The sequence below is a fragment of the Macrotis lagotis genome, chromosome 4, assembly GCF_037893015.1.
Source record: "Macrotis lagotis isolate mMagLag1 chromosome 4, bilby.v1.9.chrom.fasta, whole genome shotgun sequence".
Taxonomy (NCBI): domain Eukaryota; kingdom Metazoa; phylum Chordata; class Mammalia; order Peramelemorphia; family Peramelidae; genus Macrotis; species Macrotis lagotis.
In genome coordinates this window covers 271,078,811-271,095,572 of record NC_133661.1, presented here as the reverse complement: position 1 = coordinate 271,095,572, position 16,762 = coordinate 271,078,811, and the positions used below count along the sequence as shown (strand labels likewise).

Sequence of the window (16,762 nt, the reverse complement as noted above, 5' to 3'; positions counted from 1 at the left end):
AGCAGTAGTACACTGACCATGGAGCTAACTCCATCAGTAGAGTGAGCAGATTCACAGGGTCCAGCATGAGACAGTAAAAAAAGATAAGGCCCACTATAGCCTTTTGCTCAACATAAAAAAAGAGTCCTATATTGTTGTCTATAAAATACCAGAAGTCATTGTACAATTCCTTCCCACAGAGGGCTTTTAGGATGAAGTTGAAGCACTGTTGGAAGGAAGCTTGTTTTTGGTTCTAAGTAGGAAGATGAAAATGTCTATTAATCCCCGTTGTCATTCATAGTCTTCTGATGGGGCAAAGATTTTGAATTCTCTCCCCCACCACCACCAACCATGCCTCTCCCAGGGAGAAGAGGTCTTTAGTAAGGACAACTTTTGGTTACCTGTGATGAGGATTAATGACTGTGGGGAATGTCATCATCTTCACTGTAGCTTTGATGGTGTTACTCCTCAATACTTTGAGAGACCTGCTGTGAATTGTAAAGATTTGATACCACCCACCACATGGGCCAGATCTTTAGCTCTGGAAATTGGTCCTTCCAAAGTTTGTAAGAGTTAGGAGGAGGTTAAGTCCAGGGTTTCTCGACTTCATTCTCCCATATTGTCAGATTTCAGGGAACTGTTATTTTGATTTATTTTGTTTGTTTTTACTTTCTCTTTTAGTTTTTCTTTTTGTTTTTCAGTGCTGCCTATCTCAGGATTCTTACAATCCTGATGCATCATTTAAGAGATGAAAGGTCCTCCAGAAGGTAGAGTATAGTTGGAGAAATATCCTAACCCCTCCATAAAAGTTATACTCGTTCTTACTTGACATTTGAATAGTTAAGGGAACTAGAGGCTTAGGATACTTACCATCACTTTCTTGTTGCCCAATTATGAAACAACTTGCCCAGAAGTTTGACTCATGTGCCTTGCAATGATGTGTTGGCAACTAAGAATTTTAATCAATTGAATCAACTCATTATGTATCCCAATTGAATAGCCTTCCCCTATTTTAGTTAAGTCTCTTTTTGTTAGCTTTTGAATGGCCTATGAATGTCCTCATCACATTTTCATATTGATGCTAAATTATCAGGGAACTAGCCTAAGTCAAGCTTACTCTAGAACATATTATTTTTCAAATTATTTTTAAGGCCTGGGCAAAGTTATTTTTTCTTTTCCTTAGAGGAAGTTCCCTGTTATTAAGAAGAAGATCCAGTAACTATTTCAATAAATGAATTGTCATCATCTCAAGTAATTCCTATATTCCTCATCTGAAACTATTTTATGAAATGGTACATAAATATAAATGAGTATCCCATTTGACTTAGAAACCAAACAGTACATTTTTTCTACACATTTAGCTAGCCAAAAATTGTGTACCCTGAGAATTAATATATTTGTATTAAATAAAAAAACAGCTCACTCATTTTCACTCCATGGACTCTAGAACTCTTGATTTATTCAACTTGTTTTTCTTGATAAAAAATTGTTAAAAATATTCTCAAATATGTTTGAGAGTTTTTTCTTTCCAGAAAACAAATTGTAAAATTCTATTAAATCTACTCAACACAACTGTCTTTGGTAGTATGAAAATGAAAAGATACTGGATTGAACTCCTAGAGTTTTTTCCCCACCAAACTAAAAATATCAGAATTAAAGATTCCTTTCAGAGGAGAATGCTATATTTTACTACTTGATTCCTTTCAGAGTTAGTATGTTAATAGCTAGCAGCTAATGCTCATGAATGTAGATTAAGGTAATGAGAACCTGAGAATACTATGGAATCCTATATGGAGACATAACAGTGATGTCACAGACCCTTGAGGGAAACTTCTAGAAGTGAGACTGTTCATAACAGAGTTTAAACCAGAAAGAGGCTTATTGAATAAAGTGGGATCCAACAAGAATGTAAGACAGAGTGCAAATCACTTGTGATCAGTACATCACAAAAGAAATCAAAGGCTTAACCAACTGACACTGGAGAAATTTGACAATAAGTAGCCTAAGGAATAATACCAAATTGAAGTCATCAGCCGTGGCAATGGAAGAAAGTAATGGACATGATCAATCTGTTTCAGCAGGGAAGCAAGAAATAAGAAAAAGAAGGAAACCTTCTCAACCAATGGTAGACAAATCCCAGCAAACAGAGGTCATTGAGAAAAAGAAATTCATGATAAGTTTACAACAATCTTCCCCAAAAGTTTTCTTTAGCTATGGTAGTATCCCTGAAAGCAAATCAAAACATTCTTCTAAAGATTATGATAAAATAAGATTATCTTCTCAGCTTCAACAAACTTGGCAGGTAAGAAAACATGGACAAGAAGTATCAGAGAAATCCCAGCAGACAGAGGAAATTAAAGCTGGAAAAAAAAAAGTTCCATTGAGGAAGGAAGGAAGTCTGCCATCACAATTTGAGACTGAACAAAGTACTCATTCATCTATAAAGCATGACACTACCTTAAAGAGACAATCACGCTATTCTTTGATGAACAGATCTCAGCAGACAAGTTGCACTGGAGATTGGACTCTTATATGCAGAAAAATGTCAGACAAGCAGACTGGAATGAGTGACATGGAGCTATTAGTATTTCCCGATACTATTAGCAAACAGGATACATCATCCCAGCCAATGGAAGATATTAAGGAATCTAAAATAACACCAAGGACATCCCAAAGAAGTTCTATTGCTAGCAAAACTTTATCTCCCCCAGAAAGTGTCAAAAGCATCAAAACTTTATCTCCCCCAGAAAGTGTCAAAAGCATCTCTGCCCATCGAAGTGCTGAAGCTTCTAGGGCTAGCAAGACATCTGCCCGAAAAAGTTCTGCCACTGGCAAAACAGGAAATGCCAAAAGCATCTCTGCCCAGCGAAGTACTGAAGCTCCTATCGGAATTCTTTCTCTCCAGGCAAGTGCTAAGACTAAAGCCTCTGTCCAGGGAAGTACTAGGGCCCCCAAAGCATCTGCCCAGGGAATGACTGAAGCTGCTAGCAAAACTCTTTCTCTTCAGGCAAGTGCCATGGCCAACAAAACATCTGCCCAGGGAACGACTGAAGCTGCTAACAAAACTCTTTCTCTTCAGGCAAGTGCCATGGCCAACAAAACATCTGCCCAGGGAACGACTGAAGCTGCTAACAAAACTCTTTCTCTTCAGGCAAGTGCCATGGCCAACAAAACATCTGCCCAGGGAACGACTGAAGCTGCTAACAAAACTCTTTCTCTTCAGGCAAGTGCCATGGCCAACAAAACATCTGCCCAGGGAACGACTGAAGCTGCTAACAAAACTCTTTCTCTTCAGGCAAGTGCCATGGCCAACAAAACATCTGCCCAGGGAACGACTGAAGCTGCTAACAAAACTCTTTCTCTTCAGGCAAGTGCCATGGCCAACAAAACATCTGCCCAGGGAACGACTGAAGCTGCTAACAAAACTCTTTCTCTTCAGGCAAGTGCCATGGCCAGCAAAACATCTGCCCAGGGAATGACTGAAGCTGCTAACAAAACTCTTTCTCTTCAGGCAAGTGCCATGGCCAGCAAAACATCTGCCCAGGGAACGACTGAAGCTGCTAACAAAACTCTTTCTCTTCAGGCAAGTGCCATGGCCAGCAAAACATCTGCCCAGGGAATGACTGAAGCTGCTAGCAAAATTCATTCTCCTCAGGCAAGTGCTAAGGACAGTAAAACATCCTCAGCCCAGGGAAATGTTATTGGTAGCAAAAGTTTCTCTTCCCAAAGTCACAAAGCCTCAGCTATTGAACCCCCTGAAAAATCTGGCTCTGGGAGAGGGCTGAAAAGACCCAAAAGGGTTTCAATAGATACTACCCCTGGATTACCACACATTAAAAAAAGTGAGACTCTTTCTAAAGAAGAGGTAGTTTGTGAAGGACAGCCTCCTCTTGCTGACCTTGAATCTTCTGCTGCTAAAAAAGAATTACCTCCAGAGGAAGAAGGTGAAGTAAAGGCATCTCTCTATGAGGAATCAGAGCCTGCTCCCACTGACATAGAACTTTCTCCCATGGAAGAAGGCCCACTTGAGAAACTAGAACCTCTTCCTGCTGATGAAGAAACTTCTCCCATGGAAGAAGCTTCCCTTGAAGAAGAGTTTCCTGATGAAGGAGAGGCTGCTCCTGTTGAAGAAGTTCCTCTTGAAGAAGAGTATCCTGATGAAGGAGAGGCTGCTCCTGTTGAAGAAGTTCCTCTTGAAGAAGAGTATCCTGATGAAGGAGAGGCTGCTCCTGTTGAAGAAGTTCCTCTTGAAGAAGAGTATCCTGATGAAGGAGAGACTGCCCCTGTGGAAGAAGCTCCTCTTGAGGAATCGGAGCCTCTTCCTTATGAAGAAGAGGCTGCCCCTGTGGAAGAAGCTCCTCTTGAGGAATTGGAACCTCTTCCTTATGAAGAAGAGGCTGCCCCTGTGGAAGAAGCTCCTCTTGAGGAATCGGAACCTCTTCCTTATGAAGAAGAGGCTGCCCCTGTGGAAGAAGAAGCTCCTCCTGAAGAATCGGAGCCTCTTCCTTATGAAGAAGAGGCTGCCCCTGTGGAAGAAGAAGCTCCTCCTGAAGAATCAGAGCCTCTTCCTTATGAAGAAGAGGCTGCCCCTGTGGAAGAAGCTCCTCTGGAGGAATCAGAGCCTCTTCCTTATGAAGAAGAGACTGCCCCTGTGGAAGAAGCTCCTCTGGAGGAATCAGAGCCTCTTCTTGATGAAGGAGAGACTGCCCCTGTGGAAGAAGCTCCTCTGGAGGAATCAGAGCCTCTTCCTTATGAAGAAGAGGCTGCCCCTGTGGAAGAAGCTCCTCTGGAGGAATCAGAGCCTCTTCTTGATGAAGGAGAGACTGCCCCTGTGAAAGAAGCTCCTTTGGAGGAATCGGAACCTCCACTTGACGAAGGAGAGTCTGCCCCTGTGGAAGAAGCTCTTCTTGAGGAATCAGAAGCTCTTGATGAAAGAGAGGCTTCCCCTGTGGAAGAAGCTGCTCTGGAGGAATCAGAACCTGCTCCTGATGAAGGAGAGACTTCACCTGTGGAAGAAGCTCCTCTTGAGGAATCAGAGCCTCCTCTTGAGGAATCAGAACCTCCTCTTGATGGAGGAGAGGCTTCCCCTGTGGAAGAAGCTCCTCTTGAGGAATCAGAGGAACCTCATGATGAAGAGACTTCCCCTGTAGAAGAAGCTCCTTTTGAAGAATCAGAGCTTCCTAATGATGGAGATGTTTCCCCTGGGGAAGAAGCTCCTTTTGAAGAATCAGAGCTTCCTCCTGATGACGGAGAGCCTTCCCCTGAGGAAGAAACTCCTCTTGAAGAACCAGAGACTTCCCCTGGTCCCATAGAAAATACTCCTGAGGAAGAAGGTCCTCTAAATGAATCTGAACTTGAGCCTTCTCCCATGGAAGAAACTCTGGAAGAGCAAGAGGACCCCCTTGCGGAAGAAATGTCTCCTGATTTACCTCCTTCTCCTCCTGTGGAACAAGAGGATTCTACCGAAATAGAGGTTCCTTCAAAAGAAGCAGAGTCTACTCCTGTGGAACCAGAAGCTCCTGAAGCACTTGAGTAAGGAAGAGTCCCCAAGAAGGAAGTACAGCACCAAGTTAAAATTTAAGCACATGCCTTAGAAAAGGGTAGGGCCCTGAAAGTAGCAAGTGGAATTGTTAAAAGAAAAGGAAACATCATAATTCAAGTACATATTGGAAAAATGAATAATAAAAAAGGAAAGCGGTTTAAATTTTCTTGTGTTATTGCTGCTAAAAATGGGTTTAAGTTAGAGTATGGAAAAGACCTGTTTTTAAAATGAATCACATATATGTTGGAAGTCTTTATTTCAAAATGTCCTCTAAAATAAATGAGCCCTTTCTAGAACAGTGCCATGCTCATAGTATGTGCTTAATAAATATCCATTGAATTAAATTTGTCATATTCGATTGGAAAGGCTATATTTAGCATTATAACTTCATCCAGAATTGCTTTGAGTTTGTTTTGATATTATGCAAAGGCAGAAAAGATTTTCACTTTTAATAGATATGTTTTAGAAATCAGACCCTTTTCTGATCTTTCACCATTCCTTATTTCAGTTTCACAGTAAAGATTCTAGAAATTTATATAATTTGTCACACTTTTTATTCTCCTTCCAACTGTCTTTCTTACAAGTTGGATATTTAGTCTGTCTTAATCATAATTTCTTCTATATATTTTTGTACACTTTACAAGTGTACACTTGTACACTCAAAATTATTAGTAGGCACATTCCATTGCAAAACATTTATTTTTACATATTCCTATGAAGCTGGCCACAAATATTCACAAAAAAGTCATATTGAAGATAAAGGGAAAAATTAAATTATCCAGAGGTCAGATATTCTTTTATGGGTTCGTTTGTTTTTAAAATATTTTGTGCTTGAATTCTTTTGCATCTCACCATAAAAATATAATGAAGTTTTGACATAGCTGATTTTTAAATTTTTTTAATGGTACACTCAACATAAGGAGCAAATTAGAATAAAATAAAATTATTTAAGTTTCTGAATATTTCATCTAAGGTTCTATAGGTTTTTGACTTAGCTTTATGTGGGTAAAAATGATGTTACAAAATGGATTCTAAAGTACAAATATAGATCTCTTGACAGAAAACAAGTCTTAAAACTTTGAAAAAAGCTGAAAGTTCCAGAGTCTATCAGGAAACTGGAACACAGAATCTAGCCCTGAAAAAATATCCAGGAGAGGATGTGACAACATGTTTAGAGAAAAGGGTATGAAAAGATTAACCTGATTCTGAATAATTTTTATTGATCCCATTTACAGTTTATTGATTTTTTTGCCCTGTAATTGTCCTGTTCCTTTGTCACTGAACTCTTCTGTAATGAGTTAAGTATAAATATACAGTTCTCTTGCTAATCACTATTCTGTTCTTTGTCTCAAGGAAAAATGTTAACCTTGAGGCATGGTGTACTATCTTTATACTGCCAAGTTATCCTTCAAGGATGTCTGATTTGCTAACCAAAGAAGTTTGGTCTATCACTTATCTTGCAGATATATTCAAACTGAAGGAACTTTTTTCTTAGTGACAGGAGGGAAAGAGGGAGTTGTTGCTCACCTCTCATTTTGTTTGCAGCTAATATTGTCCGTCCCCCCACACCTCCACTCTGTTTTCAGCCCCTTGATGCTGCCATTGTATTCTTTACCCACCTACAAAGCCCTGTTCTTGATTCTGTATTTCTCCAAAACTATAAAAATAGCTGCTCTGCTCCGAATCTTTGACTTAAACCTGAGGAAGTCATTGACCTGCATTATTATTAGGTTTGAGAAAAGTTTGTATTGTAAACAAAAAGTTATGTTTCCACACCTGCACATCTAATCATGAGACAGACAAGGTTAGGATGGTGTAAGCAATAAACAGGTTAAGTTCTCACAACTGTTTGATGAGAATCATCTATTCATGAGCTAGACAAAGTCAGGGTGATGTCAGAGTTAACTTTTCATTTGCAGAAATATTTAATCAGGACCAGACAAGTTCAAATAAAGAAGTTAAGTTTGCAGTTAGAAAAGAACAGTCAAAAGGAGAGGGATATAATGATGGAGCTGGTCCTAACAGCAATGACCTAAGAACTGCACCTGTTTAATAAAGTTTATACATATTACTTTGCACACCCCTCATAAAATTAAACTTCATTTGCAAAATATAGGATGCATGAAGAGGAGAAAGGAATAAATTAAGGAAAGGTATATCAGGAAGATTGTAACCCTGAAGAGAGACCAATCTAGCTCTTGGAAGGAACTGAAGAAATTGTATCATACTAATCCCATAAAAGCCTTCTCACTTCTGTACTCTCAGTACTCTCACCCTCTTTAAGAAATGGAGCCTGCTTCTGGACAGAATCAGAGGATTTCTCTAAGTTCTTGCTAAAATAAACTGCTGATACTTAACTCTGTCAAGCATGTTTCTAACAGTAAAAATAATGGAACAATCAAAAAGTAAATTTTATTAGGACAACTAAATACTTGGGAGTTTTTACAAATGAAAATTAAGCACAAATCAATTTAGAAATTGTCAAATTGGTTTATTCTGAGTTAGATATTTTACTACAAATTATATTAGACCTCCCACTAGCACCCCCCTCCCCAGTTTGTGGATAGATATTAATTGGGGTAGATTTTGAATAACCTGTCAAGAATAAAATAAGACTCATCCATTTTTATAGTAGATGATAAAATTTTTATTGTAAATTAGATATAGCAAAGATTTCTTTAAGCTGTCCTCATCTATGAAATGAAGAGTAAGGAGTTTTATTAACAATGCCTATGATATTTAATCCAGCATGGTTTGAATTGACCTTACAATCACAGCTGTGAATTTAATGAGGTAAAATCTTATATACATATTTTCATTTACTATGAGATTCATGTATTTTATAGTCAGGATTGCACAGGATCTGGCAGCATCTACATTAAGGGCTTGTAGGGATTGGAATATGATGTTCTGGAAGGCAAAAGATCTTGGTTTACAACTGAAAATCAACTACCCAGCAAAACTGAACATCCTCTTTCAGGGAAAAGATAGACTTTCAATGAAACAGGGGACTTTCAAACTTTCCTACTGAAATAACTAGAACTGAACAGAAAGTTTGATCTTCAAGTACAGGACTCAGGTGAACCATAAAAGGGGCGGACGAGAAGAACTAACTATGAGGCACTTAATGATATTGAACTGTTTGTATTCCTGCATGGGAAGAAAATATTGATAACTCATATGAACATTCTCATTTATAAGAGCTGTTAGAAGAAGCATATATAGACAGGGCACAGGAAGGAGAGGAATATAATGGTATAATATAGTAAAAAGATGGAGTCAATGGGTGATAAAGGAAAGTACTAGGAGGAAGAGAAAGGAGATGAAGAAGCTAAGAAATTTCACATAAGAGTCAAGAAAAAGCTTTTTCAATAAAGTGAGAAGAGGGAAGGCAAGGGGGAATGAGTGAGCCTTCATTCTCATCAGAAATGGCTCAGAGATGAAATAACATTCACACTTAATAGGGTATAGAAATCTATCTTACCCTAGAGAAAAATGAGAAGAAAGGGATGGGGTAAGGGAGAATGGGGGGAGGGAAGGAAGGGAATAGGAGATAGAAGAGAGGGAAGATTGTGGGAGAGGGTACTTGAATACAACACACTTTTGGACAGGGCCAGGATGAAAGGAGAGAGAGAATAGAATGAGAGTGGGGAGGAATAGAGTGGAAGTACAGCTAGTAATAGCAACTGTGGGAAAAATATTGAAGTAACTCTCTGGTGGACTTATGATAAAGAAAAGAATTCACCCCAGAGACAGAGCCATTGGAATCTGAACCCAGTCTGAAGTACAATTTTTTTCTCTCTCACTATTGAGATTTCTCATCTTGGGGGAGTGGGGGGGGGGTTATGTTTACTCTTATAACAAAATTATTGTAATAATATAAAATAAATCATGAACAAAGGTCCAAAAAATAAAAAATAAAATTGAACTCAATGGCAGGAAAAAAAAAAAGAATAGGTTATGCTGACCAGAAACCCAGTCAGATTCAAAGATTGATGCAAGGAGTTTTCTCATGATTGTTTATCTCATGTAGCCCATAAGTCTTATCTGTATTTGGACTTGAAGGAGTTATATTTATAGAAATCTCACAAAGGATTGTAAAATTTTAGTAGACAACCAATCAGATTACAGATTACTACGTAAAGAAGTAATTGATTACTTTATGATTCTCTAAAATCTGTTCTTTGTCAGAACAGAAAAGATCCAATTAGCAACAGGACAACTGTCTCCTCTTCTGACTTGATATTTTATGTTATCAGAAAGAATATAGACATAGAAAACATTGGGATTTCTCCCTTTCCAAAGTGTCATAAGAATAAGAATTTATGGGGCAGCTAGGTGGCGCAGTGGGGCAGCTAGGTGGCGCAGTGGGGCAGCTAGGTGGCACAGTAGGGGCAGCTAGGTGGCGCAGTGGACAGAGTGCTGGTCCTGGAGTCAGGAGTAACTGGGTTCAAATCCAGCCTCAGACACTTAATAATTACCTAGCTGTGTGGCCTTGGGCAAGCCACTTAACCCCATTTGCCTTGGAAAAACCTAAAAAATATATATACTACTAAGAATAAGAATTTATTCAGGCTCTTATAACCAAACCAGTTTCCTGCCTTTTCAGTTTTGTCTTTACTCTGATTGTTTACACAACTGTGAAAGACCAAACTTGTAGAAGCAGTTAGAGAAGGACTAAGATAGATTCTGCCTTCAGATTTATAGCAGGAAAGAAATAGACCTTGAGGAGTACAGAGAGAAACATTCAGACTTACAAACCCAAATTAGAGGCTGATAAACCAATTTTTTTTATCAGAAATATAGAATTAAAGAATATAAGATCTAGAAAATGCTTATATTCAGACACAAGACCTATATAACAGAAAGGGTTACAGACTGCACAGATAGTTTTGTTTGATTGGTTTGAAACTGTCTTGACAATGACATGCTCATTCTTTCTTAAGTCTTTCAATCATATTTTAATACTAGTGTACTTATTATAACCCAAGAAATAATGTATATAACTTATAACCAAGATATAACCCCCAAAATAATGTTAATAATTTATAACCCAAGATAATATACTTATAACCCAAGAGATATACAATTACATATATATGCATGTGTATATGTATATATGTGTATGTATGTGTATATATACATATATATATGTATATATATATATATATATATATATATATATATATATATATATATACATACACACACACAAAGGAAAACAGACTAGATAAAGAAAAGGAAAGATATTTCACCAATCCAAGGAGGCTCCTACTCCTGAATATCTGCCTGGAGAAGTTGACTCACAACACAGCCTTCTGGGTCTTGGTTGGGAAAGTCCCTTTGGCAGAGAGCTTCCATAACCAAACTGAATGATATGGGATATGTTCTGGCCAAAACATCTTCAAATTCTAAGTACTATCCTTACATAACTACAGATGTCTTTAGGTAAACACTCAGGAATGGGCCAAGTCCCCAGGTGTTTACAAAACATAGTCCCTAGCACTCTCAGTCCTAGAACATATTTTTTTCTTTTTGCAAGACAATGGGGTTAAGGGCCTTACCCAAGATCACACAGCTAGGTAATTGTTGTCTGAGGTTGGATTTGAACTCAGGTCCTCCTGACTCCAGGGCTGGTGCTCTATCCACTGTACCACCCAGCTGCCCAGCAATGTATCCCTTGACCCATACCTTGGATCCAACTTGTAAATCAGTGCTACCAAAACCATCAGGTGGTTATGATATGTGTTTCCATTGCTCTTTTTTTTGCATTTTTATTTTTTATTTTTTTTCTTGTCAGATCTTTTTTTAAAATTTTTGTTTATTTGGGGCAGCTAGGTGGCGTAGTGGATAAAGCACCAGCCTTGGAGTCAGGAGTACCGGTGTTCAAATCCGATCTCAGACACTTAATAATTGCCTAGCTGTGTGGCCTTGGGCAAGCCACTTAACCCCATTTGCCTTTCAAAAAAAAAAAACCCTAAAATAAAAAAAAATTATTTATTCCCTTTTTGTACAACTAATGTTTTTTATACATTAAAAAATAATCTTGTTTAAGAGTAAACAGAATACCCCCTCCCCCCACAAAATATAGACTCGCTTGAGCAATAAAGGGGAGAGAAAAAATTAAAATAAAAAAATAATAGTAATAATTGTAGGTATGGCCAGGTGGCACAATGGACGGAGCCCCAGCCCTGGAGCCAGGAGCACCTGAGCCCATATCTGGCCCCATAACACCCAACAATCACCCAGCCGTGTGACATGCAAGCCACCCCAACTCCACTGCCCTGCAAAAACCAAAAAAAAGAAAAAAAGATCCAAAATAAAATAAAATAGTAATAATACTAGGGGTGGCTGGGTGGTGGACAGAGCATTAGCCCTTGAGCCAGGAGCACCCAGGTCCAAATCCGGCCTCAGAAACCCAAAGATCACCCTGCTATGCGGCTCCAGGTAGGCCACCCAGCCCCATTTGCCCTGTACCCCCGCCAAATAATAATAAAAAATGTACTTCAGTCTTTGTTCCAGTACCAACAACTCTGTCGCAGGTGGATCACATTCTTTATGGTAAGTCTATCGCAAAAGTTACTTCCATATTTTTCCACCATTTCCATTGCTGACCGCAACTCCCTCCTTTCATATTTCTCCACTACCATGTACTCTATTTTCTCTATCCTTTCACTCTGACTCAGCTGTAGGGTAGTTGAGTGGCACAGCAGACAGATTACCCAGCCCTGGGGCCAAGAGGCCCTAAGCCCACATACCACCCCTTAGGCCTAGCATCCACCAGGCCCTAATGGTCCCGGACAGGCCATCCAATCCTAGCCCCTTGCAAGAAGTAAAAAGTAAAATGGGTTATATCTGACCACTCGCCCCCCCATGGTCCATCCTTTCCTCCTTTATTCACATCCCCACCCCTTCTCCCATCCCTCTCTCCTTCTTACTCCAGATGTCTATACCCCATTGAGTATATATGCCGTTTCCTCCCCTAGCCACCTCTGATGAGAGCGAAGATTCCCTCATTCCCCCTTGCCTTCCCCCCTTCCATATCATTGCAATAGCTCATTGTAATAAAGAAAAAACTTATTATATGAGATAACTTGGCCTATTCCCCTCTCTCCTTTTTCTTTCTCCCATTTCCCTTTTTTTCTATTGACTCCATTTTTACACCATATTTTATCTTCAAATTCAGCTTTCTCCTGTGCTTCAACTATAAAAGCTCCCTCTACCTGCTCTATTAACTGAAAAGGTTCATATGAGTATTATCAGTGTCATTTTTCTATGCAGGAATACATGCAGTTCATCATCAAGTCCCTCGTATTTTCCTCTTCTCCTCCAATCTCTATGCTTCACCTGAGTCCTGTATTTGAAGATCAAACCTTCTATTCAGCTCTGGCCATTCCAAAAGGAACATTTGGAATTCCCTTGGTTCATTGAAAGTCCATCTTTTTCCCTGGAAGAGGACATTCAGTTTTGCTGGGTAGTTGATTCTCGGTTGCATTCTAAGCTCTTTTGCCTTCTGGCATATTATATTCCAAGCCCTATGAGTTTTTAATGTAGTTGCTGCTAAGTCCTGTGTGATCCTGACTGCAGCTCCACGGTATTTGAATTGTGTCCTTCTGGCTGCTTGTAATATTTTCTCTTTGATTTGGGAGTTCTGGAACTTGGCTATAATATTCTTAGGGGTTGGTTTTTTGGGATCTCTTTCTCGGGGTGGGGGGAGAATCGGTGGATTCTCTCCATTTCTATTTTGCCCTCTGCTTCTAAAATATCAGGGCAATTTTCCTGTAGTAATTTTTGAAAATGATGTCAAGGCTCTTTTCCTGATCATGACTTTCAGGTATTCCAATAATTTTTAAATTATCTTTCCTAAGTCTGTTTTCCATATCAGTTGTTTTTTTCAATGAGATGTTTCACATTTTCTTCTAATTTTTCATTTTTTTTTGGTTTTGAAGTAATAAAACCTGGTTTCTCGTAAATTCAACAATCTCCCTGAGTTCCATTCTTTGTCTGAAGGATTTGTTCTCCTCAGAGAGTTTTCTTATCTCTTTTTCTATCTGGCCAATTTTTCTTTTTAAAGCATTCTTCTCCTCCAAAAATTTTTGAACTGTTTTATCCATTTGACCCAAGCTGGTTTTTAGCATGCTATTTTCTTCAGCATTTTTTTGGATTTCCTTTACTATGCTGCTGACTTCATTTTCATGTTTTTACTGCATCTCTCTCCTTTCTTTTCCCAGTTTTTCTTCTAATTCCCTCATTTGATTTTCAAAGTCTTCTTTGAGCTCTGTCATAGCTTGAGCCCAATTTCTGTTTTTCTTGGAGTCTTTAGATGCAGGAGCTTGTGCTTCCTCATCTTCAGACTGAGTATTTTGATCCTTCTTGGGCTCATATGCAAAATATTTCTCAATGGTGTTCCTCTTATTTCTCTGCTTGCTCATTTTCCCATCCTGAGCCTGGTTTTGGGGTGCTTCCTGAGCTTTTGGGACACTCCCACAAGGTTCTCAGTGTGTGAGGCTCTGTCCTCCCTCCTGGTCTGTGAATGACCATAAGCGCTCCCCTCTGCCATGGGGCTGAGGTGGGGGGGCCCTGCTGTTCTATAGGGGGGGCCTAGACTGTGATCAGGATCTAAATGTGGTCAGAGCCCCAGAGTCCTGTTCCAGGGGCAGAGCTCAGCAGTCTCTGTTCACTCCCCTCCCCAGGTTCAATGGGTTCATGCCCTGCGGTCTCCTGCTTACTGTCTCCACGCCTGCTTCCATTTCCTCATCTGGGCTGCTTCTGTCACTGCTGCTCACTGAGTGTCCTGAGAGCTGGGCTTCACAGGTTCGCTCTGGCAGAGGTCCCCATGCTGATCTTCCAAGTTGTGCCCAGTGCTCCCTGGGGTGTAGGTCAGGAAACTGCCCCCGCTTCTGTGAGCCCCAACTCCCAGGCCTCCCCCGGGGCTGCCTCCAGGAGGCTTAAGTTCCTTCACTCTGGAGGGTCTAACCCATGAAGTGGAGCCTTTCCACTATTTTCCAGGTTACCTTGGTCTGGAGAATTGCTTCACTGGATCCCTCTGTGGGTTCTGTCTCTTACAAATTCAGTTAGTCGTAATTTTATGATTTTTGAAATATTATGACCTCTCTTTTTTTTTAGTTGTTTTTTTTTGCAAGGCAATGGGGTTAAGTGGCTTGCCTAAGGCCACATGGCTAGGTAATTATTAAGTGTCTGAGGCCAGATTTGAACTCAGGTACTCCTGACTCCAAGGCCAGTACTCTATCCACTGTGCTACCTAGCCACCCGATTTTTGAAATATTATGGAGAGAACACCTAGGAGAGGCTCTTTTCCTGTTGCCATCTTGGCTCCACCCCGACAATGCCATTCTTAAATAAGTCTGGAGAAGTAAAAAAAAAAAAAAATCAAAGGAAGTAAAAAGAAAGAGATCCCTGGGTGGGAAGATCTCTTTTACTCCTCCTTAGGAAAAGAATGGGCCTTTGTGAAGACTGGAGGAACTGGTTAAGGCAAACTGAGCCTCTTAATATTTTAAGTTTAGAAGAAAAAAAGGGAAAGGGAAAAAAAGGGAAAAAATTGAAAAAAAGGAAGGAGAAAATGATTAGGAGAAGTTGGAAAAGTCCTGAATCAGGTATTAGAGAAAATTTTATAGTTAGGAGACCCTTTAGGGATAAGACAGTAAATTCTGAAAGGAAAAGAAATGGAGAAGGAAATTCTGAGACAGGGAGGATGTCTCAGATAGACTTGTTTACTGGATTGCTTAGAGCCTGAGTGGAATGAACAAATATAGAGGGACAATCTACTAGTGAATTAGTAAAGTTATACAAAGAAAAGAAGTTGGGGAATTCCTAAGAGAGAAAGAGTTGAGACAAACACCGGAGAAAGGCCAAGCTCCAGTGCAAATCAGAGAAATACAGCAAAGAGAATATAGGCCCCATATCTCTGTTACTATCTTTTGGAAAAATGGTTCCACTATTGTGCTAAAGTATTAATTGACACTGGAGCAGAGGCCTCTTTAATTTTTGGAAATCCTAATAAATTCAAATGAGGGAGACCTATGATAATTACAGGATTAGGTGGAAAAGAGATACTTGCTAGACTAGTAATATTGTCAATTAAGTCTGGACAACTACCCTGCACAGAAAATACAGCAGTAGTGAGGCAGGGAATTATGAATGTAGCAGAAACAAAATCTGTAATCTTTTAATGCTGTTACAATCTGGGAATCTTGTTAAGGGTATAGAAAGTTCTTTGCTCTTGTTCTATTGTTTCATTTTAATGTAAAATTTGCATCATGTCTCTTCATTCCTTAACCCCCAGCCTTCAAATTTCCACCTGGTTTAAGTCACAGAAGTGGGGGGTGGGGGTGGAGGAAGTTCCCCTTTTGACCTCAGTACTCATAAGGGGCAAGGCTATAAAACCCTAGCTGGATCTCCGTTTGGGTCCATTTGGCCCGCCTGACCCAGTCAATCCCTCGTGACTGTTCCTTATCTCTGTCTCTCTTTACCTCTGTCTCTGTCCACCAAGCAACTGGGCCTAGCCTTTTGTCATATAATGCTTGTTGACCCTTTGGGAGGAAAAGTTTTTTTAACCTGTTTACTTTGCTATATTTTAAAATAAAATCCTGAGCAGTTTCAACATCCCAGAGAGCTTGAATTCTTTCATCCTTCAGTGGTTCCCAAATTCTATCCTTATCTGGTTACCCCAAATCCCAGTGGTAAGGGGGCATATCCAAGATGGCAACAGGAGAAGAGCCTCTCCTAGGTGTTCTCTCCATAATATTTCAAAAATCTTAAAATTAAGACATCTAACTAAATTTGTGAGAGACAGAATACAAAGAAAGATCCATTGAGCCAATTATCCAGACCAAGGTAACCTGGAAAATAGTGGCTCCACTCCACAGGGTTAGAAGGGGCAGCCTGCCAAAGTGAAGAAACTTCAGCCTCCCAGAGGCAGCCCCAGGGCACCAGTTTCCTGACCTACCCACTGAGGAGCACTGGGCACAAATTGGAGGATCAGCGGAGGGGACCTCTGCCAGAGCAAGCTCATGAATCTCAGACCCTCAGGGCAGTCAGAAGGGTCAGCTCAGTAGCATGGCAGCCCAGATCCAGGAAATGGAAGCAGGCATGGAGCAAGTAAGCAGGAGCCCCCAGGCAACTGAGCCTTGAGTACTCAGCCCACCAAAGGTAGGGGAGTGGAAAGAGACTTCAGAGGTCTGTCCTCTGTACCTGGAACAGGACTCTGGGGCTGTGACCACA

At 40.0% G+C, this 16,762-nt stretch overlaps 1 protein-coding gene across 1 annotated transcript; it reads left to right on the top strand.

The window, feature by feature from the left end:
- Window positions 1–1,809: 1,809 nt before the first annotated feature.
- On the top strand, window positions 1,810–5,683 carry FSCB (fibrous sheath CABYR binding protein). Its single transcript, XM_074236024.1, has one exon. It carries the CDS (start codon window positions 2,021–2,023, stop codon window positions 5,513–5,515), a length of 3,495 nt encoding a protein of 1,164 aa, XP_074092125.1. The 5' UTR covers window positions 1,810–2,020; the 3' UTR covers window positions 5,516–5,683.
- Window positions 5,684–16,762: the final 11,079 nt, after the last annotated feature.